This window comes from Caretta caretta, chromosome 3, assembly GCF_965140235.1.
Source record: "Caretta caretta isolate rCarCar2 chromosome 3, rCarCar1.hap1, whole genome shotgun sequence".
NCBI lineage: Eukaryota > Metazoa > Chordata > Testudines > Cheloniidae > Caretta > Caretta caretta.
The window spans coordinates 7,954,056-7,981,072 of NC_134208.1; the positions used below are offsets into that span (position 1 = coordinate 7,954,056).

The 27,017-nt window shown below is 44.8% G+C and overlaps 1 protein-coding gene across 7 annotated transcripts in view; it reads right to left on the reverse strand.

Annotated features, from left to right (window-relative positions):
- Positions 1-27,017, reverse strand: part of FBXO16 (F-box protein 16) — a 78,780-nt gene that overhangs the window by 25,660 nt on the left and 26,103 nt on the right. For 6 of the 7 annotated variants that reach the window (XM_075126321.1, XM_075126324.1, XM_075126318.1 and 3 more), the window contains 5 exons: positions 26,348-26,383; positions 19,602-19,808; positions 18,133-18,297; positions 17,107-17,339; positions 10,554-10,662 (listed from right to left, as the gene is read on the reverse strand). In XM_075126321.1, the coding sequence (XP_074982422.1) occupies positions 10,554-10,662; positions 17,107-17,339; positions 18,133-18,297; positions 19,602-19,808; positions 26,348-26,383 (750 nt within the window). The remainder of the gene's footprint in view (positions 1-10,553; positions 10,663-17,106; positions 17,340-18,132; positions 18,298-19,601; positions 19,809-26,347; positions 26,384-27,017) is intronic. The other variant, XM_075126323.1, reaches the window with a different exon arrangement.

The window sequence follows — 27,017 nt, forward strand, 5'->3', positions numbered from 1 at the left end:
TTAAAGTATGAAAGGGGAAAAAACCATGATTGCTGTGGCTGTAATATTTCTCACAGCTGTCAAGAGTGTCAGACTCCATGATTTTCATGTTGCTAATAAAATGGCCATGATTTTGACATTTGGAAGTTTTTGGCATGAGACATTATTCTGCTGAACAGCTGCAAAAACCTTATGTGGAGTCTTAGGAGGTGAGCCCTAAGGTTTGTAAAGGAGGGTGTCATTTGGGAGCAGTGACAACACTGCAGGGACCAAAAGGTCCAAAGGGGTGGACTCACTATGGGGGCGCATGGCTCTGTATCAAAAAGGACAGGAAGGATGACCTAGTAGCTAGGGCACTGGACTGAAGCTCAGGAGACCTGCTTTCAATATGTGAGCTTAGACAAATCACTTCATCTACTCTGTGCCTCAGTTCCACATCTGTAAAATGAGGACAATACTTCCTAAGGTGATACGGTCCAGATAGTATGGGGCAAGCTTTAGGGCCCTGATCTAATAAAGCAAGTAAGCACATGCTTAACTTTAATCATGTGAGTTAGTCCCATTGATTTCAGTGGGACTACTCACATGCTTAAAGTTAAGTGCATGCTTAAGCACTTTGCTGGATAAGGGTCTAAAAGGAGAGAGGTGAATGCAAAGCTCTCCCGAAACATAAAGGGCTTGATTCATCACTGAGCTACTCCAGTTTTACACTGGTGTTTTTACTTCATTGACTTCAATGGAGTTACACAGGTATAAAACAGAAGTAAAAAGTAGTGAATCGGGCCCAAGGACTTTGGACCAAAAATTAAAACCTTACAAGAGTCATAGCCTACAAGGAGAAGCATGTGGGAGAGGGGAGAGACAGTAGCTCAGTATATAAGAGGGTCATGATGCTCCCCAACAAAAATTATGGGCCGAATTCTATATATTCTCACATCTCCCACGGAGATAATGGACATTGCATGTACACATGTGAGGGAGGGGTTTGGCCCTATAGTCAAAAGCCAGGGGCTTCAAAGCTAATTTTACTTGTTACCAAACAAATCTTGAGCTTTTCTTATGGCACTGTAACCATTACACCGTGGTCTTCCCCAAGGTTTACTCTAGCAAACGCTACCACCCCACTGAAAAGAAACCAAGGGGCCAAACTCAGACCAGGCCCAGTGGATGCTATTCTACTGATTTTTAACAGAGTCTGGCTGTGGCCTGAGATGATTTCTTTCCTTTTGGTATCCAGCTCCCATTTTTTACTCTTGTGAATCTGGAACACCATCTCCTTTTCTCCTATATAATAACCCTTTCCACACCTTCATTGTTCAGTATAATAGACTTTGGTTTCATTCACTTTCAGTGCATTCATCTTATGTGTCTTCATTATAATTTTATCTTTTGGTACCTCGGGCATTTATTCTTTCAACATGCTTCCTTCTTTTCCAAAGGATTAATTTAAAAGGTTTGAATTATAAGCCTCTCTCTTTGGGTTTGGCTGACATGGGAATCTTTTAACAGGTATATTTAAACAAGATTTCCCAACCTTATCTTTACAATCTCAAACCAAGATCTATTGACACAGTGCAACCAAGAGGATCTGAGCACCATCAATGCCAGGAGGTGCTGGAGATGGATCGGTCATGTTCTTCGGATGGAAACTGACTCCATCACTAGAGTAGCAATAAGATGGACACCTGAAGGCAAGCGAAAACGAGGCCCCTGAAAACAACATGGCGAAGAGCTGTGGAAGCTGAGCTGAAAAACCTGGGGCATAGCTGGGGAACCATTGAAAGACTTGCCAGAAACAGACAGGAGTGGAGGAGCTTCGTCACTGCCCTCAACGCCAGAGGCGTAATAGGAACCTGATGATGATGATCTTTACAATAAACAGAAATTTTCTGATATTTTCTACTTGGTTATATAAATAATTTTGTCTCTTTCATCAGCTTAAGGAAAATACACCATTATCATCACAGTGTCATAATCAGCAATGGCTAGCAGGATTATAGACTGGGATAATGTGAAAGAGGAAGAGTGGGTTGGTTACTGAAACTGAGGAAAGTCCAGGACTCAAGAATACCAAAACGTTAGTCCTGGGAGAATTCTGCACCACTGCGCAAGTGCACAATTGATGCCCCCACAGAATAATTGATTCTGACAGGGAGGCAAAGGGAAGCTGCAAGAGGGGTCATGCTGCAATTACACCTTTTGCACCAGGGGCTGATGTGGCTCCAGAAGAGAGGGCAGCCGCAGAGAGGGAGGGGAAGAGGCTCCCTTCCTCACAGCGCTCTGCCCATGGGGCCAGGTGAGGAGGCACGGGATATGGGGGGATGGACAGAGTGGGGCAAAATAGGCTGCTGGGAGGGTCACATAGACTGGGGTTCAGAAGGGCTAGTGCAGGGGACAGACTGGGACAAGGGCACAGAAGCTAGTGGGGTGACAGCATTGTGCCAGGGACTGAATGGGCGTGGGGGTGCAGGGCCACATAGGGACAGGGGGAAGAGGGAGTGCAGGGACACATGGGGATGGGGGGCAATGGGGGTGGCTGAGTGGGGATGCTGGGCCACATGGGGACATGGGCAGATGTGCCTGACTGAATGGGAGAGGTTAGGGGTCAGCCATGGTCTCCCATGGAGCTCCCCAACTCCCTAACAATCCCTCCCCCACTCCAAAAAAAACCTGTTCCATACTTCTCCCACCCACACCCAACAACCCTCCACAGTTCACTCCCAGGCTCCTTCCCAACAATTACTTCCCTCTCCCTCAGCTCCTCCATTAACTCGACTCCCCCAAGCCTCTGCACTGCTTCTGAGGGGTGTGGGAAATATGTTTCTGCATTGTAGTTTAAACAAATTATTACTCAAAGTTCTGTATGAATATGCCTAGTAAGGAATCTATTTGTCAAAAAACATTTCCTGAATCTTTTATGTTGTCTGTATTGTTACAGACATACTCGCTGACAGGTATTTTGAAATAAATTACCAAAATAATTGAAACCGGCATATTATTTTGTGTTATTTTGACAAATAAAATATGCAGAATTTAAAAATATTGTGCGCAGAATTTTTAATTTTTTGGTGCAGAATTACCCCAGGACTAAAAGGTACATTTTTGACCTAAAGGTCCCAGAAAATCTGACACTATCTATAAGGGCTACCCTCAGTTCTTAACATGGAAAAAAAGCTAGTGCCTTTGAGAGAATCAGAACAAAAAGATATGGAGCCTTATTCTGAAACCTTTACACTGATGTAACTCCATTGACTTCACTAGAGTTATTACTGATTTACTATGGTGTAAATTCCCATCTCCCCATGATTGCTGTAATGTATTTACATATTAATAATGCTTGCAAGGCCTGATTCACCACTGCATGACTTCACTGATTTCAACAGAGTTACAATACAGTAATACTGTGCTGGACAGCACCCCGGTCTAGATGATGCTTTTCATCTTCAAAGAGTTTTTACAAACAACAACTATCATATTTAATAGTAATAGTTGGCATTTCTGTAGCATAATCAGGAGCTGCTTTACAATCATTAACTGATTAAAACTCACACACCCTTGTGAGGTAGTGTAATATTATCCCCATTTTACACACTGGGAAACAGAAGCAGAGAAACTAGAGATGATACTAACCCTATGTGCAGGGGCTGTGGCAGACTCTCAACACAGCAGTACTTTTGCAGTTGTACAAGAGGAGGATGTCCAGTGTTGTGGTAAACAAACAGTCATAGGATTGTTGGGAGGATAAACTCATTAATGTTTGTGAGGCACTTAGATGTTACTGTGACGGCAGCTGTAGAAACTGTTTGGGAATTCTGCATCTGCTGGGCTCAGCACAGTAGAGTTTTGTACCAGCGCCTTAGAAACCAGGGTAGAGAAAGGACCTGGGAGCTGACCGGGGGTGGAGAGGGAGTCAGTGGATTGCCAAGTACCTCTAGTGGCCACAGATCCCTGCATAAGGACCACAGAGAGTCAAATCCTATTCCAGCCCAGAGGCTGGTAAAACAGATGGTTGTAGGGTAGATTCAGTCCTTACAAGAATTCTGTTTGCTCAAGATGTCTTTGTGAACATTTTGCTTGACCTAAAGGAAGATCTCTGGTAGCTGCCAGCTGTAGATAGAATCTTAGGTCCTGCAGTGTGGCGGTGTGGCTCAACACCGCCCCGGAGAGGGACGACCCCATCCAGAGGCTGGGGTGGGCGGAGCTAGGGAGCTCTAAGCCCGCCCCTCAGAGGGTCAGGCAGCGACCCAGAAGTATAAAGGCTCGCCCTCAGAGCTCACTAGAGGGCCAGCTACTGGGGAGGCCAGCTGCCTCCAGCCTAGCCTGCGACTGAGAAGCCTCCAACTATCTGGAGGAGTTTCTGGGCCTGCTGCTCACCTGGTACCCAGAGGAACCTGTGGTGCTGGACCCCCCGAGGACTCCACCATGACTCAGGTACCCCCAGAGGGGGAGTCAGGAAGTAGCCTGGGGCCAGCCGACCCTAGTCTGGCTGCAGCACCGCCAGAGCCCATGTCAGTGTGTTGCGGCCGGGATCCCCACTGACACAGCAGCGGATCGTCTACTGCTGCTAGGGCCCTGGGCTGGGACGCACTTGTGGGTGGCAGTCTCCCAACCCGTTTGGAGGCTTGGGCCTACTGTCATGCTCAGCCCTGCCTGAGGGCCTGAGCTCCTGACTCATTATTGCCTGGCCCTGATCTAGGGCCTGGGCTCACTACTGTTTATACTGCTATAGTATTATTGCGCAGCCCTGCCTGAGGGCCTGAGTCATTATTGCCCCGCCCTGACCAAGGGCCCCAGCATAACTGTACTGATTTTCTGCCTCCACAAGAGCAGCCAGGAAGACTTCCATGGCCAAACTAAGTCCCCAATCCTCAGCTGTGTGTAGTGAGCCAGTGTGGCTCCCCGCTGCCCCAGAGAGGGTCAAGCCCTGGCTAGCCCCTTTACAGTCCTCTAAACTACAATCAGCACACCTCAGGTGATGTGTGCACGTATCCCACCCCCTATCCTGCTGCTGCTGAAGTTGGTATCAAAAACTCCCATTGACACTACTGGGGAGAATTTCATCCCTGCACTGGTGGATGGGCTTGTGGCTTGTGCCTCCCAGACTCACGGGTGCAGACTATGGCCACCCTCGGGAATGAAGAACATCACATGGGGACTATGTCATGGCAGGAGCTCAAAGTCTTCCCAGAAAAAACCCTCAAGTTTGTTCAGATATTTGCCCACCACTTCACTGATTCTGTAACAGCTCGAAAATAAAACAAAGGTAAAATCATGCCCATGCTGAAAGGGAACTCTTGAGGCTGTATTATAAAGCCCTGGAAAATGGCATTTGCAAGACAAAGTCTGACAAACCTTAACTATAGCAACTGTATGAGGCACCAGTACAATAAGGGACATAATTGGGCTAGGAGAATAACCTGCACAAGAATAATAATGCCTGTCAGCCTCAGTGATCTTACAGTTAATCTCCTTTGTAGGGTGGCACATTTGGGTTCTCTGGTTCTCATTACTTGGGAATCATTCTTCCAAGTTGGCGCAAAAAAAAATGCTCACCCGAATCTGCTTATTCCAGGAGCTATTTGTTGCCCATATCTACAAAAGATTATCTATAGGATGCTTTCTGGAAGCCTGACTTTCTGGTACTGTTTTCATCCCAGGTTGTCCTATTTTATCAACTGTGATATGAGCACAGTGAATCCTCAGTATTAACAGCTAGTGGTGCTAAGGGCTGCTCACTCTGACAAAATGCAGTAGCACAAAGTATAAACAGACATCAGACAGTGATGATGGAAAGTTGCAAGTGCAAGAGAATGCTTTAGAAAAAGATACCAGAATCTTGAGAAAACTGATCAGTATTTGTAAAGTGCAGAAACTAAGACTTTGTCTCCACTAGCACTTTTGTTGGGAAAACTTTTGTTGGTCCGGGGTATGAAACAACACTCCCCTGACCAAAAGTTTTACTGACAAAAAGCACCAGTGTGGACAGCACTTTGTCAGCAGAAGAGCTCTCTCCCGCCGACAAAGACTGGCTACACTGTGTACATAACAGCAGCACTGCTGTAACCTGAATGTCTGGATATGGGGTATTACAGGAACTGACCGAAGAGCAGATAAAAATATCAATATCTACACATAGTGAATTACCTCCTGTTCCCACTGAAGTGAATCAGGCCCAGATCCTCAAAGGTATTTAGGCACCTAACTTCCATTGATTTCAGAGGGAGTTAGGGGCCTTAATACCTTTGAGGATTTGGGCCTCAGATTTGCCACTGATGTGTGATCTGCTCTAGTTAGGGTCTTCTGAGAGCAGGACTGGATCCAAAGAAATGAGACTGAAACCTGAGGAAACGGCAGCTGCTTAATTATTGAAGGACTCTGTTTTGAACTGTTTTATTTAAACATGTCCTGAGTGGTATGTTTAAGAATAATGCTTTGTACTTACCTTGCACTTTTCCTTCCAAAGCCTTAAAGTGCTTTACAAGCACGAATTCTTTCTTGGTAGTTATAACCTGCTCAGCACTGTGGAGGGATTAAGGTTCCCAACGCCTCTGGGAGATAGGTATATTAATCCCCATTTTACACTAGGGGAAGCTGAGCCCCAGGGAAGTGAGCTGCCTGAGGGGACACAGTTACTCAGTGACAGAGATGAGAACAGATACCAGCAGCCTCATTCTCCTCCCACGTAAAAGCTCAGCATGTGAGCCTCTTGCACCAGCTCCTCAACAAAGGGAATAGATCTTACTGTTGGGAGGAGACTCAATGAGACTAACAGATTTGGAACCCTTGATTTACAGGTGGAAGCTCCCATTGGCTTCCTTGGGTGCTCTTCACAGGACATGAATTGGTATGATGCCTTCAGAGAATGGGGGAGCATCCTCCCCATGAGAATTGCTAAACTAGAACAGGTGTAGCATTTGCATCCCCCAACCCCCAGCACAGGCTTGATACCACTTGCTGGAGCACAGGACCTTGCCCCTCAGAAGCACTGAGTGCGGCTGATGTGACAGCCACCATCTTATCACACTGGGGACAGAAATGGGGACCTTCAGAGCTCTCAGCATGAGTCTCTATAGCTCGAGACAACGAGCCTGGCTTTACTCACACCCACCATGGGTCGGGGACACAGGGGGACACTTAACACACAGCCCACAGTAACAGTGGGTTACACTGGCCGCCCCCTTTTGCACTCAGGGAGCCCAGCTTGTCTTCTCACACCAGTGTGACTCCACTGACCTCTGGATTATAAGGGAGTCTGGCTGGAGTGAGAGGAGAGTCAGAACCAGGCAGCACAGCTCACCACACAGAACTGCGAAGAGAAGAAAGATGTTCCCTGCACCTTCTCCCCCTGGCCAACGCAGTCATGCTGGGCCAGCAGCCATCAAGCTTCTCTGCTCTAAGCATTTCAGAGCAGGGACTGTCATTTAGTATATGTTTGTACAATGCCTGGCACAATGGGGTCCTGAGCTAGTCAAGGTCTATAGGCATTGCTGCAATACGAATAATAATGAATAATCATAAATCTGGCCCCACATCAGCGAGTTTTCTCCTAAAGCAGTTCTGCTTTATACCCAATTACAATGCACTGATGGAAGAAATCATTCCTAATAGTAGAATGACTCCTCCTAGACATCACTGGAACTGGGATTTAAAATGTAAGTTACGAGAAAGGAAGAAAATCGCAGCTTTAAAAGGTTACAGTTAGCAAAATCTGATCAGGTCTATTTGTGAACCAAGGTACCAGCGATATCTACAGTTATATAAACTCTTTGAGCCAAACAGATCCCTGGTGTAACAGACTTAGAATCAGAGAATCATGGGACTGGAAGGGACCTCGAGAGGTCATCTAGTCCAGTCCCCTGCACTCGTGGCAGAACTAAATATTATCTCTAGACCATCCCTGACAGGTGTTTGTCTAACCTGCTCTTAAAAATCCCCAACGATGGAGATTCTACAACCTCCCTAGGCAATTTATTCCAGTGCTTAACCACCCTGACAGCTAGAAAGTTTTTCCTAATGTCCAACCTAAATTGCCTTTGCTGCAATTTTAGTCCATTGCTTCTTGTCCTATCCTCAGAGGTTGAGAACAACAATTTTTCTCCCAACTTTTTATGTACTTGAAAACTTGTCTGCTCTCTGTCTTCTCTTTTCCAGACTAAACAAACCCAATTTTTTCAATCTTCCTTCATAGGTCATGTTTTCTAGACCTTTAATCATTTTTGTTGCTCTTCTCTGGACTTTCTCCAATTTGTCCACATCTTTCCTGAAATGTGGCACCCAGAACTTGACACAATACTCCAGTTGAAGCCTAGTCAGCACGGAGTAGAGCAAAATAATTAATTCTCGTGACTTGATTACAACACTCCTGCTAATACATCCCAGAAAGATGTTCACTTTTTTGCAACAGTGTTACACTGTTCACTCATATTTAGCTTGTGGTCCACTATGACCCCCAGATCTCTTTCCGCATTACTCTTTCCTAGGCAATCATTTCCCATTTTGTATGTGTGCACTTGATTGTTCCTTCCTAAGTGGAGTACTTTGCATTTGTCCTTATTGAATTTCATCTTATTTACTTCAGACCATTTCTCCAGTTTGTCCTGATCATTTTGAACGTTAATCCTATCCTCCAAAGCACTTGCAACTTTATAAGTGTGCTCCCTATGCCGTTATCTAAATCATTGACGATATTGAACAGAACCGGACCCAGAACCGATCCCTGGGGGACCCCACTCTTTATGCCCTTCCAGCATGACTGTGAACCACTAATAACTACTCTCTGGGAATGGTTTTCCACCCATTTATGCGCCCACCTTATAGTAGCTCCAACTAGATTGCATTTCCTAGTTCGTTTATGAGAAGGTCATGCAAGATAGTATCAAAAGCTTTACTAAAGTCAAGATATACCATGTCTACTGCTTCCCCCCTATCCACAAGGCTTGTTACCCTGTCAGAGAAAGCTATCAGGTTGGTTTGACATGATTTGTTCTGAAGAAATCCGTGCTGTTACTTATCACCTTATTATCTTCTAGATGTTTGCAGATTGATTGCTTAATTATTTGCTCCATTATCTTTTGGGGCACAGAAGTTAAATTGTCTGGTCTGTAATTCCCTAGGGTTATCCTTATTTCCCTTTTTATAGATTGGCACTATATTTGCCCTTTTCCAGTCTGATGGAATCTCTCCCATCTTCCATGACTTTTCAAAGATAATTGCAAATGGCTCAGATATCTCCTCAGTCAGCTCCTTGAGTATTCGAGGATACATTTCATCAGGCCCTGGTGACTTGAAGACATCTAACTTGTCTAAGCAATTTTTAACTTGTTCTTTCCCTATTTTAGCCTTTGATCCTACCTTATTATCACTGGTATTCACTATGTTAGACATCCAATCACCACCAACCTCCTTGGTAAAAACCAAAACAAAGAAGTCATTAAGTACTTCTGCCATTTCCACATTTTCTGTAATTGTTCCCGGCCCCCGCCACACACACACACATTGAGTAATGGGCCTACTCTGTCCTTGGTCTTCCTCTTCTTTCTAATGTATTTGTAGAATGTTTTCTTGTTATCCTTTATGTCTCTAGCTAGTTTGATCTCGTTTTGTGCCTTGGCCCTTCTAATTTTGTCCCTACATACTTGTGTTAGTTTTTTATATTCAATCTTTGTAACTGGACCTAGTTTCCACTTTTCTGTAGGACTTTTTTTTTTGATTTTTAGATCATTGAAGATCTCCTGGGTAAGCCAGCATGGTCTCTTGCCAGACTTCCTGTCTTTCCTACGCAGTAGGATAGTTTGCTCTTGTGCCCTTAATAATGTCTCTCTGAAAAACTGCCAGCTGTCTTCAATTGTTTTTCCCCTTAGACTTGCTTCCCATGGGATCTTACCTACCAACTCCGAGTTTGCTAAAGACTGCCTTCTTGAAATCCATTGTCTCTCTTTTGCTCTTCTCCCTCCTACCATTCATTGGAATCATGAACTCTACCATTTCATGATCACTTTCACCCAAACTGCCTTCCACTTTCAAATTCTCAACCAGTTCCTCCCTATTTGTTAAAATCAACTCTAGAACAGCCTCTCCCCCAGTAGCTTTCTCCACCTTCTGAAATAAAAAAGTCTCCAGCACATTCCAAGAACTGGTTGGATAATCTGTGCCCTGCTGTGTTATTTTCCCAACAGATGTCTGGGGAGTTGAAGTCCCCCATCACCACCAAGTCTTGGGCTTCGGATGATTTTGTTAGTTTTTTTTAAAAAAGCCTCATCCACCTCTTCTTCCTGGTTAGGTGGCCTGTAGTAGACCCCCTACCATGACATCACCCTTGTTTTTTACCCCTTTTATCCTTACCCAAAGACTTTCAACAAGTCTGTCTCCTATTCCCATCTCAACCTCAGTCCATGTGTATACATTTTTAATATATAAGGCAACACCTCCTCCCTTTTTTTCCTGCCTGTCCTTCCTGAGCCAGCTGTACCCTTCTATACCAATATTCCAGTCATGCGTATTATCCCACCAAGTCTCTGTGATGCCAACAGGACTTAGGCCCTGTGTTGATAAAGTCAGGGTCTAGAGATACTTGCCAGTGATTTTGCTTTCCGGAGCTTATAAGATGCACAGCTTGGTTTCCTTTTTTTCTCAAATGCTTGCTGGCTGAGGTCTGGGGTTAGTCGTCCTCCTCCTTTCTTTCTACTGCAAAGTGGAAAGGAATAGTGTTACCTGAGAAGAGGGGACACCCCTACTGAAATACAAAGAAAACTTGAGAGATAACCCAGACCTAGTTCAGGCTTCCTTTGCTAGCAATATCATCTTTCTCCCCAATCCCTTCTCATGCAATGTAGGCTTGAGGGCTTTCTTCTCTGCAGCTCTCACCATCTGTAACAGTCTTCCTGTATCTCCTTGGCTCATCCACTCTCCTGTTTTCTCCCTTGCCCTGTCCAAACCTGTAAGCTGCTCTCTTCCATTACTATAATGTAACTCTTTAAAGCATTTTGGGACACAGTTTGTATTAAAGATACAAAATAAAGTTGTATTGTCCTGTAATTGTCACACCTCTCTCCCTGCCCCTCTCTGTGTGAAATGAAGTGTCAGTCATTTACCAGAAGGCAAAAACAAAGATGCTTTTGAAATGTGGGCTGTGATACTGCACGCATTTAATGTACAGGCCATCTTAACTACACAGGCCTGACTGTCCACTCCCTGGTACCTCATGTAGTGACACCCACCTGTGTAAAGTGGGTACCAAATATACTGGCAAGGCAGTGGAGAACCAGCCCCATAAAACTAAGCTGGCTTCTAGCCCTTGCCTACGTTCCAAGCTGTACTGATTTAACTAAAGGTGTGTTTTCACACTGATTAGGTTAAACTGATACAAACCCCTGCGTGAACACTCAAAATCAATTTAAACCTGGCTTATATCAAGTTAGCATGAGTCGATTCCTTACCAACTTCAGCTAAATCAGTACAAATAAATGGGGTGTGCACCAGTTTAACTAAATTGGCTTAACTAAAGGTGTGTTTTCAAATCAGTGTCGCTTGTCGTATAGACGGGGCCCTAGTCTGTCACATTCTCCTATGAGTCTTTGTTTATACAACCAGATAAATCTTCTTCTGTGTGTATCTACATGGAGCTGTTATAAAAGCTAATATAATCAATTGGCAGGATGGGAATTTCCCACACTCTGGAAGCTGGATGAAGGAATATTGAGTCTGGTCCACAGAATTTCCCTACGTGATTGTACCAAACCTGGCTTCCTAGGACTTCAGAGCAGTCAGTATGCTGTACCCCATGACTACTTGGAACTTCTCACCAACAGCAAGAACACAACTAGAGTCACACGAATACTGCAAACAATTTTCTGCAAATATTCGTGTGGGTTCTTCAACAAATTTGCTTTGACTGCACTGATTCTCCTTTTGTGCTCCGTATCTGCAAGTAGTCTAGTGATTAATTTCACAGACAGAATTTTTCCTAGAAACAGCAGTTTTAGAGGCTATGGTTTCCTATTCTGTCCAGATTCTTATACCACACACATCACCATCAAATCTCATCTTATGAACAAATAAAAGACTAAAAAGCACATTTTGAATTCAAAATCATATGACTTCATGCCAGAAACCTGATTTTAAGAGTTGCACTCATCCAAACAGGAACCGAAACATACCATGTGACGTACAGATCCTTCAGAACCAACTAATCCGCTTCAGATATTGCATATTCACAAGGAATTGCTCACAGACAATCTGAAGACCAAGACCCATTCACAGAATTTATTAGGCACATGATTTTAAATACCAAATTAAGAAAATCAAACTGTTTGCAGACAATTTACAGACAGCAAAGAGGTAAAATCCATTGAATCCATTATGCATTGTGAAGAATTTGGTCAGCTTTAAACAGAACTCAGGTTCTCCTGGTCCAAAAGCATAGGCTCCTACCACCTAAGCCAAAGAAGACTCTTAACTAGCTGTTAAAAGTATTGGGCCATGGTTGGGCAGTTCTGATTCCATCCAGTAGAGGGTAGTGACAACACCCTATTAATTTAAAATTAATTTAAAATATGTTGTTTAAAAAAATAAAAGGATTTATGAAGAAATGAAACCGTGACAGCCCATTACACCCAGGGTTTGTGATAATAATAGTTCAAAATGTTTCACCTTCAAAAGTACAAACATTAATCCTCACAACACCTATTTCCAATATCCAGTGCAACACTCTGGCATCGGAGTGTCTCAATAAGAGGATAAGTGACATGCCCAAGGCTGCAGAGCCAGAATCAGAGCCAGCGTAAGAACTCAGGAATTCATGAATCCCAGTCTTGTACTCAGAATTTATCCATCTGTCTGTCTAAACATGGTTTAATTTGCACAGCCCACGACAACAGGTAGCAAATGATGAGTGCTGGGCTAGCTGTAGAGAGATCTGAGTGACAGGGTGTGATGTCACGATTAATAGGTCTAGTGCAATGGAGTTCCCTTTACACTAGAGTGAGCCCTATTCCGTCAGGAGTTGGGCCTAGGCTGTTCACAGAACAATTACTTCAAGTAATAATTTTCTTGTTGGTTAAATGCTCCGGCAAAACATCCAACTGTTTTTTAGAACCTGCCTGTGTCCACAAATTATCGAGTTAGTGTTGGCTTCCAGAGGCCAGAATGAGGGGGCCAGCCTTCATTTTAGCTGACCTGCCATCATGAGAAGTAGCAGGACTCCTTCCTGAGTTGCTGGGACACAGACGTGGCAGGATTCCAACACTGCACTGGAATCTGAATTCTTTATCCATGATAAAATGGGAGAGAAAACTGTTGATTTATTGGCAACAAGCTGCACAACACCAGATGCCTTCCAGCAGAACTGTGCAAATGGATTAAAGAAACTTTCCTGTTCCTTCCCAGTCAGAACATAGAGAGATCTTGGCCAGCTTGCTGACTCGGTTCCAAGTCTCCTATGAAAATGTATCATTTCATCTTTGCAACATTCCTTAATGACCTAGAATAGACAAAGCCACCCTCACTAATATCTGCTCTCATTTGTACCTAAGTGAAAGACTACCTGGAAGATTCATGTAGAAAACAAGACACAGAAAGAAGAACCTGAGAGATACCATGATGATGACAGATTACACAGACAGATAAGCAACAGTATAAATCACAGCTATAACTCCACCAAGGAGTTTTGATAATACCTTCCAGGAAATCCATAACTCAACTGCTTTCATTTTGTCTCTCTTCCCACTCTTCCTCACTTCTCCCTCTGTCTCCTTCACTCTCACCTGACTTTGCACCATCTTCCACCCCACCCCACCCCACATGTCCCAATGCCTCTCATTTAACATGCTCAAATTCTATCGCCCTGTCTCTTTGGTGACTGCACTCCAACCAGTGATCCCCATCAGTCCATTTGTTTTTATACAGAGTTGTGCCCTACTGAGCAGAAAGCAAGAAGCGCTCCCCAGAAAGCAGCTTTTCTCTTCCCCCTGTCTTACTTGGGCTCAGTGCCTGAGAATCGAGTAGAGAAATGGAAGCCCAGCAGGACTCCGCCATTAATAGCTGTGCCCTCCGGGACACTGATGGGGAAGGAGCGGATTAGTTGAATGTTTCTGCTACAAAGAGTCACAGTGAAATTGGTTACAATGTTACTATTTAAATGGCAACAGGTTGCTGAATTAAAACGCCCTATGATGAGAGATGTGGGAACTACTCCCATTCATCAAGAACTTTTGCTTCAATCTGTCTGCGGACTCAGGAGGACAGCACAGAATTGGGTCATGGTTAGAAAGTTTTCTTTCAAACTGTAAAGACTAGAAACATTTTCTTTTTTTACATCTTAAAAAGACAGGAGGCCAGATCAATGGATAAAACAGCCTGGGAGTTTGAGACTTGTGGCTTAGTTTGCTCTCCTACTATGCGACAGCATACACACTTATGGAGCAATATTAACCATAATCATATGTAGAAACAGAAGTTACACAGGGGCAGAGCAAGGGCTTCATTCATCTGCAGATATGACCTAGACCTCCCCCACAGCACCTACCCCCTATCCCCTGCCTTCCAGGACCAAACCACACTGCTGACAAATGACAGTTGCATGCTGCTGACATGACCACATGGAGTTTAAAAATAGAGGGTTTGCCCAGTGACAGTACCCGGTGCTGGTATCTCACTTCCTAGGATAATTGGCCTTGAGTGATAAGAAGCTAGGTAAGAAGTCTGTATCCATCTGTTGTCCTTGTACTTGCATTGCAAGCTCTTTGGGGGCAGGAACTGACTTTTTGTTCTGTGTTTGTACAGTGCCTGATGCAGTGGGGTCCTGGTCCATGCCCAGGGCTCCTAGTGCTATGCTAATACAAACAATAAATAATAGTAAGCAACTTCGACCCTGCGGGAGGGCCTGATTTGTTTCCACAATAATTTCCTTGACTGATCAGGGAACAGAATTGCCCAACAGAGTCTCAGCCAGTCTTCCTGAGTCTAAAGGATGGTGGTCACAATATACAGCCTCAAGGATGAGTAGCTCAGAGAAAGGACTGCAGCAGTGGATTCTGACAGTGATTGATCCAAGGAAAAGAAATACCTAAATATGGGTTATTCAAGTGAAAAGTCACATTGATACCTAAACCAGCACACCTGTGCTACTGCGTAACCAGAACAGGCATTATGGAGAAGACCATGTGGTAGCAATTATTTGCAGCTTAAGTGAAACAAATCTCATGGAATTAATTTCTCTCCTTGAAATAATCCCCTGTAATTACAGCTAGGCTTGGTAGAATATTACACACAAAAATGTTCTCAGTAGCACAAATGGTTCACAGGTTCAAACCCTGCCCAGGAAGTAGAAAAATACTCCCTATACTTATTGCACCATTAGTGACTCAGAACCTACTCCATCTGTTTGAATGTTGTAGACACATCCCTTAGCCTAGTTGTGTCTTTAGATTGTAAACCCATCAAAGCAAGACTGGCTCTTGATTTTGTATAGTACCTAGTATAATGTAGTCCTGATGCAGAATGAACAGTATAAATCCTACCATAGTATAAATATTTACTACCACAAATAGAAAATAATAATACCCATCTTTAAGGACAAGTATCTCAGTTAAAGGAGGTTAATAAAGTCTTCAGTCAATTCTACCAAGGAGAATGGGACCGAGCTTTTAAAGGATGCAAAAGAAAGAGGGTGAAGTTGAATGCCGAAACCACCCTAGGACGAGGTGATGCAGATTAAAGATAATGATCCATAATGGGATTTCACTAGGAGATGGGGAATTTCCGAAATGTCCAGGAGGCGTAATGGGTCCATCCAGCATAACTATTTTCAAAAAGAACCAAGGCAAGTACATTAGCATTAGCCCATATGGGTACTAGGTAGGACTGAAACTCACAGTGGCTATGCACGTAGGGTGAAATTCACCACTGCAGAGGGCCAACACAAGGTCAATTAACTTTGAGGGCTTAATTGGGACTTACCTGGTTTATAGGACTTTTGTTGCCCCACTGCAGAAGGATGAATTTCTCCCTAGATGCATAGCTGAGTGGGATTCAAGACACTCATGAGCCTCTTTTCCCAGGAACCGCTGCACAAGGACAGTCCAATGGTCCAGCTGAGCCATTATTCTTTCTCCAATAATAGCCACTGCTAGATGTGTCAGAAGAAACCATGAAACTGCCCTAATGCACTCTGCTGTGTTGTTATACCATGGGGGAAAGTGTCTTTCTGACCCCAGCAGGTGACCAGATAATGCCCTGAAGCACGAGGACTGATTGCTCCTGTAAGCCTATCCTAGCCGGTGTAACTGCAGGTGCTATTTGTTCTTTTTTAGATACACCCTACCCCAATATAATGTGACCCAATATAACACGAATTTGGATATAACACGGTAAAGCAGCGCTCTGGGGGGCGGGGCTGCGCATTCCGGCGTGTCAGCGTGTTTGGCTCCGACATGCTGCTCTGAGCGGTGTGTTAAGGGTGCCAGGCGGGGGCCAAGGGGTTGGATAAGGGGCAGAGGGTCTTGGGGGGGCGGTCAGGGGAGAGAGAGCAGGGGGGCTTGTATGGTTTGGAGGTTCTGGGGACAGGGTGGTCACGGGACAGGGAACAGGGGCATTGGATAGGGCATGGGAGTCACAGGGGGCCTGTCAGGGGGCCGGGGTGCGGATAGGGGTTGGGGCAGTCAGGGGACAGGGGGCATGGGGGAAGTCTCTGGAGGGCGCAGTCAGGGGAGAAGGAGCGGGGCGGGGGGGATTGGATGGGTCGGGAGTTCTGAGGGGTCAGCCAGGAGGTGGGAAGTGACTATTAATAACGGAAATGCTCGCGGCCAAAGCAAGTCCGATAGAATGCAGTTTCACCTATAGCGCAGTAAGATTTTTTGGCTCCCGACGACTGCGTTATATCGGGGTAGAGGTGTATATGCATGTAAAGCTCTTTTGAGCCATCACGGTCCCACATCGATAATGTGTTTATTAGCTTCCTAGCAGTATGTTCATTTTTCTCTGTTAGTGGGAGAGCTGCATAATCCCTTAAACCTTGCTGCATTATTCAGAAATGCCCCTGAGCATACACCAACAGCCTCCTCCTTCTTACTAGTGCCAGCTACCTTTACCGTGCCAAAGAAAATGTAGAAAGGAAGGACGGGAGCTTCTTACGCCTGCCTCACTTGCTCGATTGGATCGTAGTTGTCTAGGTAGTTGAATCGGACAATGTCAGTGGGATGTTTATCCGAGGACCGCCATGGTGGGAGCTCTTTTTTCTCCTTGTCTGTCCTCTTTCCTAGCACGGATGCTGATCGGAGAACCGAGGAAAGGGATAGTTTTGTCTCGGGGACATCTCTTGCTATTGGCTGGACATCGATGACCACAAATTCATCTTTTGGAGGGGTCTAATGGGAGAGAGACAGATGGGGGAAATAAACCTCAGCACCCAGCCGCATTCCCACCCTTTGGGCATCGTTAGCAATGAATCTCAAAATAAAGAAATTATTATCGGGGAATGCGCGGCCTCCCAGCTGACAGATCTGCCAGCTTTGGGGGAGGGATACGAGGGTGCTGTCTAATGGTATTTAATGACCGTTAGCGTCTGGGGACGGAGAGAGAGAGAGAGAGAGTTACCATCTCCACACCCAAAGAGCATGCTAATGTACACACATTTTGTTTTTCCCCCACTCCAGTCTCCTATAAAGTCTTGGAAGGAATGTAATTCAAATCACTGCCCTGCTCCCCAGAGCTTAGCTGATGTGTGTGTGGGGGGGTGATGCTTGGATCTCTTCTCTCTTCCTCTGCTGTGGGGAGACCCAAATCAGGGTGGGGAAGGGGAGGAGAGTATTGGGGGAGGGGCGCAGAACCTAAAGTGCAGGAGAGGGAATCTTCACAACATTACCCCAAAGAGCAGGTGGAGGGGAGCGGGGGGAGGCATCGGGGATGGGAGTCAATGGGACAGATCTTCCCTCATTGCTAGTAAGAGCTTGACACGCCTCCCCACGAGGATGAGAGAGAGGAGCAGCATATTGCATGGTAATGCAGGATATTGAGCACCAAGCAGTAATTTTAAGTAGCAAATCCTCTTCGGGTTTGACGGGTGTGATACTGTCCCGTGAGAGGCAAACCAAAAGAAGCAACCCTGATGCTCAGATGTTCTCTGCTACCATTCCATGTCTTCCAAAATGACAGAGGTACCTTGGGCCTTGTCACATGAAGTTCTTTCACCATCTCAATGTAGTGTTTCTTCCAGACTCCCTGCTCAAAGGGGGTTGGAGAGAAGTTGATGTACCAGCCAAAACGCAGGCACTTAAGCATCCAGAGCTGATCCAGCTCTGTCAAATATTTCCAGGGCCAGCTCACCTGTGAATGCCAAAGGCGTAGCTATTTCAGCTTACACTCTCAAGTAACATAACGCAGACTGCAAGCCTCACCATGTCAACCACTTGCAAGAGTAGATCACAGGTCTTGGAACCCAGCAATGCATTTAATTTAAATGGGCAGGAACTGCTTACTGGGGATGTAATTCACCCCTATGCAGAAGGCCAGCCCCAGACACCGCTTAAATCCCACTTAAGCCCCACGGATGTGGTCCATGTGCCTGATGCATGCAGAGGCGCGCATGAGACACATGGGCCCTGTTAGTGGAGTGTAAGTGGCATTTACATCAGGCAGAGGCCTTATGCTGGCTGACCCTCTGCACCAGGGTGCCCTTCACACTGCCTCAGAGATTACAGGCCAGTAGGGAAGGTACCAATTTGCCTAAGAAAACATCCCGCGTTGCCACCACGTGAACAGACTCCAGCCTGAACAAATCCTTCATTATTTTCTATTTTAAAAAAACAAGACCCGCAAGTCGGACTGGCCAGTTCTGAAGGTTTTTCACCAGGGCTGTGTGCTGCTATATATCTCCCCAGGCATTTACTTTGCACATGGCATGTCTTCAAGCCTAAGGCTAAATGCACTATTAACTCATTTACTCATATTTGTAAAAGTACCTATCCACGGACACTGCTGAGGCCCTCCTTTCTGGGTAAGTCATTTCCAAAACTATCTTTCTCCTGGCTGTGCATGGACAACGTAGACCCTGGCCCTGAGCGTCTTATTCAGAAGCTCCACCTTGAGCATTTCTGCTCCCCCAAAGACAGCACAGAGCACAATACATGCATTTCAAAGGATTTTTAAAGCATTTTATACAGTAGCTTTTTAATGACAAAAGGCCAAGATTTTCAAAAGCAGCTACTGATTTTGGGTGCCCAACTTCAGGTGCCTTAAAGGGCTTGACTTTCAGAAAGTGCCACGCCCTCACCTTTGAAAAAAAATCAGCCCCTTTAAAGTGCCACAAGTTGGGCTCCTGAAAATGGAGGCACCAAAAATCACTCGTCACTTTTGAAAATCTTGGCCACAATGTTTACACTGTTTTAAATCCCAGCATGAAATAGAGATCATCTAGCCCATTCCTCCATGATCTTGCTACAATTCTGCGCACTAGATTATATGGCCAAATAATTCCCTCTACATTGGCACTTAGAAAGAGTCTCTTGCACTGTTATGAAGGCCGCTGACACAAGTATATTGTAAAAATTAGGTGCTTCCTTACAGGTCCTCTCAAGTTTCAACTAACTTGAAAAGTAGCTTTTACATTCCAGATACGTGCTGCTTTTTACCTGTGCACATCGGCAGAGACTCCTGGGGTCCAGGAAAGAAAAAATGTATAAAGACAACACTCTGGGAAGCTTTGTGGTGAAATCCAGGGCTTCAACTGGAACTCGGTCCTGCAACTGCTGAGAACAGAATTTCTGCTGCGACAGGGAGCAGCGGTCGAACAAATCTGTCAGGATCCTTCGCCTCTGACCATCTGTCCACTTGTCAAACTGAAAAAGGGAAATGCAGGGTTTGTGGCACCAGAGATACAGCTTTTTAAAAATAAGATTAATATTCATCACTTCGGGTGAATCATTCCAGGGCAAAGGATGTGGAAATCCCAGACAAATGTAAAGGCTAAATTAAAAGAAACTGCATGTGACTTAACATCTTTAAAGATCCATCTTCCAGGACACAAAACTGGAAATACTTGTGTGTGTAAGGTTCTTTATTCCCATCAGCGGTCCTGGGTGTTGACTTCAATTGGACTATTCATCGAAGTAAAAACATTCAGTGCTTAAATGAGAATAAGTTCACTGCTACTTTCTCTATATCTATCTGGCCCCCATTACTGTAGTATCTGAGAGCCTCACAATTTGTAATGCATTTATCCTCAGGACACCTCTGTGCAGTAGAGAAATACTATTATGCCCATTTACTTACGGGGGAATGAAGCATAGAGAGACTAAGGCCCAGATCCTCAAAGGTAGTCAGGCTCCTAACTTCCACTGAAATCAATGGGAGTTCGGTGCCTAAATACCTTTGAGGATCCTGGTCACATAGAAATTCTGTGGGGGAGCAGGGACTTGAAGCCACATCTCCAGCTAGCACCCTAACTTCCATCCTGCCTCTCCTTAGCACCTCCCAGACAACATGCTCGTGACAGATGTGTACGGAGAGGGTTAAAAAGTTCTGGCTTTACCTGTGGAAAGAAGAGCACATTTGGGTAATCAAGCTATCACAAATTCATTGGTACAGAGAGTGGTACAGTGAGACGGTCCGTAAGCAGAACTGGGCTAGGGATGTGTAGACAGGGTGAGTGCAGCGGCAGCAGTGAAGTATCTTTTACTGCTTACAAAAAGAAACAGATGGAAAGGGAGAGCACAGCAGGAACTTCCTGCTGGGACTGACTCAGTCACAGGCAATCCTTGCACTTCGTGTCAGAAAATTCAAGGTCAGCCCCATCCCATACAAAAGGACAGAGCAAAAAGTGCCAAAAGTTAGAAAACATGTAAGACGACCATTCCACAAACAGTTGTGACCAGTGGGAATCCCATGGGAGCTTGTGATCATTAGAAATGCAGCATTTAAAGACGGTATTCTAGGGCTGAAATGCTTCTTACCAGATTTTAAACTGATTTCTACTCAATCCTGCTCCCTATCAGCAGAAACAACACCTGTTATCCAAATCAGCTCACTGAGAATGAAGCTCTCTGAGTTCTCTTTGGGGTACTGCTTGCCCTATTATGTTCTTAAACCTTTCCAGCACTGAGGACATATTCTCTATTGGCCAGATCCTGAGGTCTTTACTTCGTTTACTTAACTTCAATGGGAATCTGAAGTTCTCACTTAAAGATGATCTTCAAAGAAATAAATAATAGGTTTGTTCCCTTTTTCGTTTCTTTGCGATGGATAAGAAAGACTTAACTTACTGTTTTTTTCAGCTGGATTTTTATATTAGAAATTCAGATCTCTTCTACCCTGTTTTTCTTGGAAGATTCCATGGATACCTGGAGAACTGGTGGGATTATGATAATAGCAACACATGCAGATGAAACCTGATTAATTTAGAAAGAAAACAATTTATTTTCAGACTGTTTAAAACTGTTTGATTGTTTTTAAGATTTATTTAATTCACTTATGTGAGAATTAGTGGGCAGAAAAGATGCCTTTGTTAAAGATTCAATCAGCCTACTCCTTCTCACAAACACATCTCTAAGATCTCCAACAAGTCCTCCAGTAAAATTAGAAAAGGACAGAACTGGCATTCCTGAGAGCTCCAAAATAAGGTATGAAACAAGCAGAAAAAGTTCCCAAACTTTAAGTCTTTTTTATTCATCATAAAGAAGCAAAGCAGGTAACCAACCCATTTCCCCCGCTTTGCATATCACCTTTAACTCTAGTGAGATTTTGCCAGAGTACTAAGTAAAAACTGAAGAGGGACCTCACAATTTGCTCCTATAAAAACATGTCCGCTGAGATGATAAAACTGTCAATCAATGCCAATTCCCATAACTAATAGAGACAAAGAGCTAACTAGTTTACTGTCTTCCACACCAGCAGCTTGGTTTGAAGTGATCAGAACAAATTTAGCTAATTCTTTAATGGATCAGGAAGTTTGCTCCTAATTCACTCTTCATGTTCTCTCATAATTTTTGGAATAAAGTATAACTTCAGTATCCCCAGCTGTTCTAACTGCTTTGTGAATGGATCTGCCAGCAGACTTCTGCACTTGCATTTTAGATGGATACTCTCCTGAAATTAATGCAATATGGTCAGCAGCACAGGCTTTCCCAAGGTGATATATTCAGCAGCAGCAAAGCAGTTAAGCATGCATAATTTGTCTCTTTTTTTCCAGTATTAACAGTACAAGAATGACACAACCCTTATCTTTGTTTACCTTTCACCACAGCTCCTCCTCTTGCATTTGATTACATTAATCCAACCAGTTTAACTGGATTTATCTCTGCGAGGTGCTGCACCTTCTCTATTGCTCTGCTGCTAAAAATTTTTCCCCTTTTTTGTGTCTTCTTCGGAGCACTTGAGACCAAGGACTCCCACAAGGACTATGTGATCTAAAATTATTTTGGATGCTGCACTAGTGAACGTACGGCTCTCTGCCTGTCATTCTGCACATATCCAACACCACAGCATGTCAATAGCGATAGCACCAAAGAGGACCTTTAGGACTGAAACAGAAGGGTCTCTCTCTCTCATTCTCTCTCTCTCTCTCTCTCTCTCTCTCCTACTTGAGCTGAAGGAGAGCTCCTTTCAAGTAGCAAGCTGTTACAGTTCCTCAGGCTAACCATTAGAGGCAGACATGATCTCATGCTCACTAGCTCACAGGAGTTAGAACAATGATACTCAGACGGAGGCTCAGGAGCCACAAGTGGCTCTTTGCAGCACATGATATAAAAACACTATGTGGTTTAGTTATTAATCAGTCTAAGTCACTAACCAATCAGGATGCTTTTGGTATGTTATTAACCAGTTGTAGAATTCTTGGTCAGTCATTTTGCTGTGAGAATAATCTATGAGCGAGTGTGTGTGTGTGTGTGTGTGTATGTGTGTGTAAATGAAACAATGAATTCACACTACTGCCGCTCTCTTAAGGAATACTGATTGCTGATTTGGTTCCTGAACCACTGAGGTCTGAGTATCACTGAGTTAGAATCACACACTCAAACCTAGGACTGGATTCTCCAGCCACTGTGAAACATTCTAGCAGAGACAAACTCTCTCATCACCCCCAGTCAACCCCACTGTAAAGACTCATAGACTTTAAGGCCAGAAGGGACCATTGTGATCATCTAGTCTAAACTGCACATTGCAGGCCACAGAACCTTACCTGCTCACTCCTGTAATAAACCCCTAACCTCTGATTGAGTCACTGAAGTCCTTAAATCATGCTTTAAAGACTTCAAAATTACAGAGAATACACCATTTACACTAGTTTAAACCTGCAAGTGACCTGTGCCTCGTGCTGCCGATAAAGGCAAAAAAACCCCAGGGTCTCTGCCAGTCTGACCTGGAGGAAAATTCCTTCCCAAACCCACAAATATGGCAATCAGTTAGACCCTGAGCATGTGGGCAAGACCCCCCCAGCCTGACACGACAGAATTATTTTCTGGTAATTCAGAACCCTCCCCATCTACTCTCCCATCACCAGCCATTAGAGATATTTGCTTTTAATTGCAGTGTAGACATACCTTGAGAGGGGGACAAAAGTGGCTTTTTGAATTCTGGAGGTGGCTGGGGACTACTGCTGTGCTATCCATACTTACAATGGAGCTGTCCAGCAGCATGGAATAATCAGAGCCCATGTCTTCTCCCAAACCCAAAGTGCTCCAGCCACGCCTCCCACATGTCCTTATGCCATGAGCAGAGCAGGGGGTAGCCTACGATTGTGTGTTTTACACGCACTTTTCATAGGTGTAAATATTGTTCAAAGGTGCAAGGAAATGCAGAATCAAGACCAAAGGAACTAAGCATATAAGCAAAGTTACTGACGTACAGGGACATCCCCCTTGCTTTCAGAAGATTGCATTGCATTTTGGGAGAAGGGGGTTTTAGTTTTTTGACTTTTACAGCCCGTGGCTACTAACATACGTGCTAAACCATTTGTACTTTTCCTTTCAGATTTTCTGGGAACATTTTAAAACAGAAACTGCAATTTTCAAGGTTCAATTTTTTTGTTTGGCAGTTGTTGAGCTCTGGTGCAAACAAGTATTTTTGTACAATCAGCACTTAATTATTTTATTTCCTGAAACTGGAGCACATTCTTTATTATCTAAACATACATGTGTGAAACTGGAGCACATTCTTTATTATCTAAACATACATGTGCCAAATAGCTACACCAGGCACGTTTCCTGTAATTGTGAACAGTCACAATGAACTTAAATACAAAATATTAGTCCTTGACAGACCAGTTTATTCATAAAAGATTTTAACACCTGTGACCTTTTAAACTTATATAGCTACACTATTCAAACAGTGCTATTATGCAAGTATTAGGGATCACAACAGTGGAGATAAGCATCATCATCTTTTTTATACTTCTATTTGACTTGTATATCTATGGGGCCACATACCCAACACTTATTCTTCTAGCTACATTTTGAAAAATTGTTGAATGCAGCTCAACCATGCAGTTACCATTGAGGATGACAAATATACATAGCTGAATTCATTCTCACTGAATGCTCCTTTCTTGTGTATTTATTTCTGTTCATCTGGCACAGGATGAAAGTTACAGGTGCTCTCCCAGAACTGTTCCATTCATTTGATTTTGCCTTACAGGACAGGAAGGGTTCTCCAGTGGTTAGAGTGTTAGTGTGGGACTTGACGGGAGTCGGTTCAGTTACCTTCTCTGCTACAGACTCTGTGTGACCTGAGGCAACTCATTTAGTCTCTCTGTGCCTCAGTTCCACATCTATAAAATGGGGATCATAGCACTACCCTGCCTCACCAGCATCTTGTGAAGATAACATTAAAAGACAGAGAGGTACTCAGGTAACAGGGCCATAAAACTATCTTGGATAAATCACACTTATCTATTTCCAGTGTTAAAAAGCCTTCCTGGCATAGGTGCCGACTCCGTGAGTACTCCAGGGCTGGAGCACCCACGGGGAAAAATTAGCGGGTGCTCTGCACCCACCGGCAGCCAAGCTCCCCTCTGCTCTCCTCTTTCTCCCTCCCCCAAGCATGCTGTGTCCCTGCTCTTCCCCCTCCCTCCCAGCGCTTCCCGCCCCCCCCCCCGCCGCCTAACAGCTGTTTGGTGGTGCTTAGGACTTTCCGGGAAGGAGGGAGTGGGAGGAGCAGGGACGTGGTGCACTCAGGGAAGGAGGCGGAGAAGAGGTAGGGCAGGGGTGGGCACTTTGGGAAAGGAGTGGAATGGGTGTAGGACAAGGGCGATGCAGGGGCAGGAAGAGACAGGGCGGGGCAGGGCCAGGGGCAGCGGGAGATGATCGAGCACCCACCGGGCAGAGGGGAAGTCGGTGCCTATGCTTCCTGGCCTTTTATAGCACTATCTAAACATCAGTAAGGCTACATTTTAGTCACGGGTATTTTAAGTAAAAGTTATGGACAGGTCATGGGCAGTAAACAAAAATTCACAGCCTGTGACCTATCCATGACTTCTACTATATACCCCTGACTATACGGAGGGGGGGGAGGTGGCCCAGGGGTGCCACGGGTGCTCGGATGGGCGGCCTGGGGGCACCGGGAGCATGCAGCCCAGGATCCCCGCTGGTGCTGGGAGAGAGGAGTTGGCGGGGCCAGCAGACTCCCTACCTGGCTCCACGCCACCCTGGAAGCAGGGACATCCCCCTTGCTTAGCTCCTAGGCAGAGGCTTAGCCAAGCAGCTGTGTGCACTGCCTCTGCCTAGAACGCCAGCTTCGCAGCTCCCATTGGCCAGGCAGAGGCAGAGACAGCATGCAGAGCCACCTGGCCATGCCTCCACCTACGAGCTGAGCTTCCGGGGAGCCCCCCCAGATAAGCGCCGCCCAGAGCCTGCCTCACTCCATCCCATGCCCCAACCCCTGCCCCCTCCCACACCCAAACTCTTTTGCTGATGCAGGAGGCGGGCGCAGTGGCCCAAGACTGCCCCAGCAGCAGCTGGTGCAACTGGCACAGGGGCTGCCTGAGCTGCCCCTGAGCCAGGCATACTGGCCACTGCAGAAGTCACAGAGGTCACAGAAAGTCATGGAATCGGCGACTTTTGTGACAAACTCGCAGCCTTAAACATCAGACATCTTCACTGAAGACTTCTTCAAAGATTTTTCTTTGGGCTTCCCATCCCATTACAAATCATTCTAGATACCAGGGCAGGTTCTCAAGTTCATGACTCCACTGAAGTTATGCCACGAATGAATTTGCCGCTTCATGTTTCACCTGAGGTTCAACAGTACAGTCTGTCCGTTTTTGACACTTACATCCTGAAAATTAGTCTCATTGTTTGAAATATGAATGTGTTTAAAATTCACATCCCGGTCATCTCTTCATTAGTTCTGAAACCAACACATACATTTAAAGAGAAAACCTTACCCATTTTCCAAGCAAGGATCTTCTTTCTTCAAATACCTGTTTTTAAAAAAAAATCACAGACACAAATAAAATACTGTAGAACACACAGAGGTGATTCAGTTGGCAGGAGACAAATGTAAGTGAAGATGCCTCCACAGCTAAGTTGGGTGGAGGGATAGCTCAGTGGTTTGAGTATTAGCCTGCTAAACCCAGAGTTGTGAGTTTAATCCTTGATGGGGCCATTTAGGGATCTGGGGCAAAAATTGAGGATTGGTTGTGCTTTGAACTAGATGACCTCCTGAGATCCCTTCCAACCCTGATATTCTATGTCTCGGGGGAAAAAATCCAGCTTGAAAAAAGATCTACATATGCTGTTAAACATGAGTCCTCGATCCTGCCATCTGGTCTTTTCAGGGAAATTCTTACACCCATACAGAGTCCACAGAAGTCACTAGGATCCACATGGGTCCACCTATTCCATTCACATTGATCAGGGCCTTAAAGGGTTCATTTGACAGTTATACCCTTTATTCATTTAGGGCTTGTTTTTTTAAGTGAATACAGTGCTCCCGAGAAGCTCCTGTGAGACAGACCTCAAAATCTGTCTTTGTCGCCTCAATAGTTACAGCCAGGGCAGCAGCAGTTCATACTTCCCCACATGGCAATACCACTGTGCTCCAACCTTAAGTTC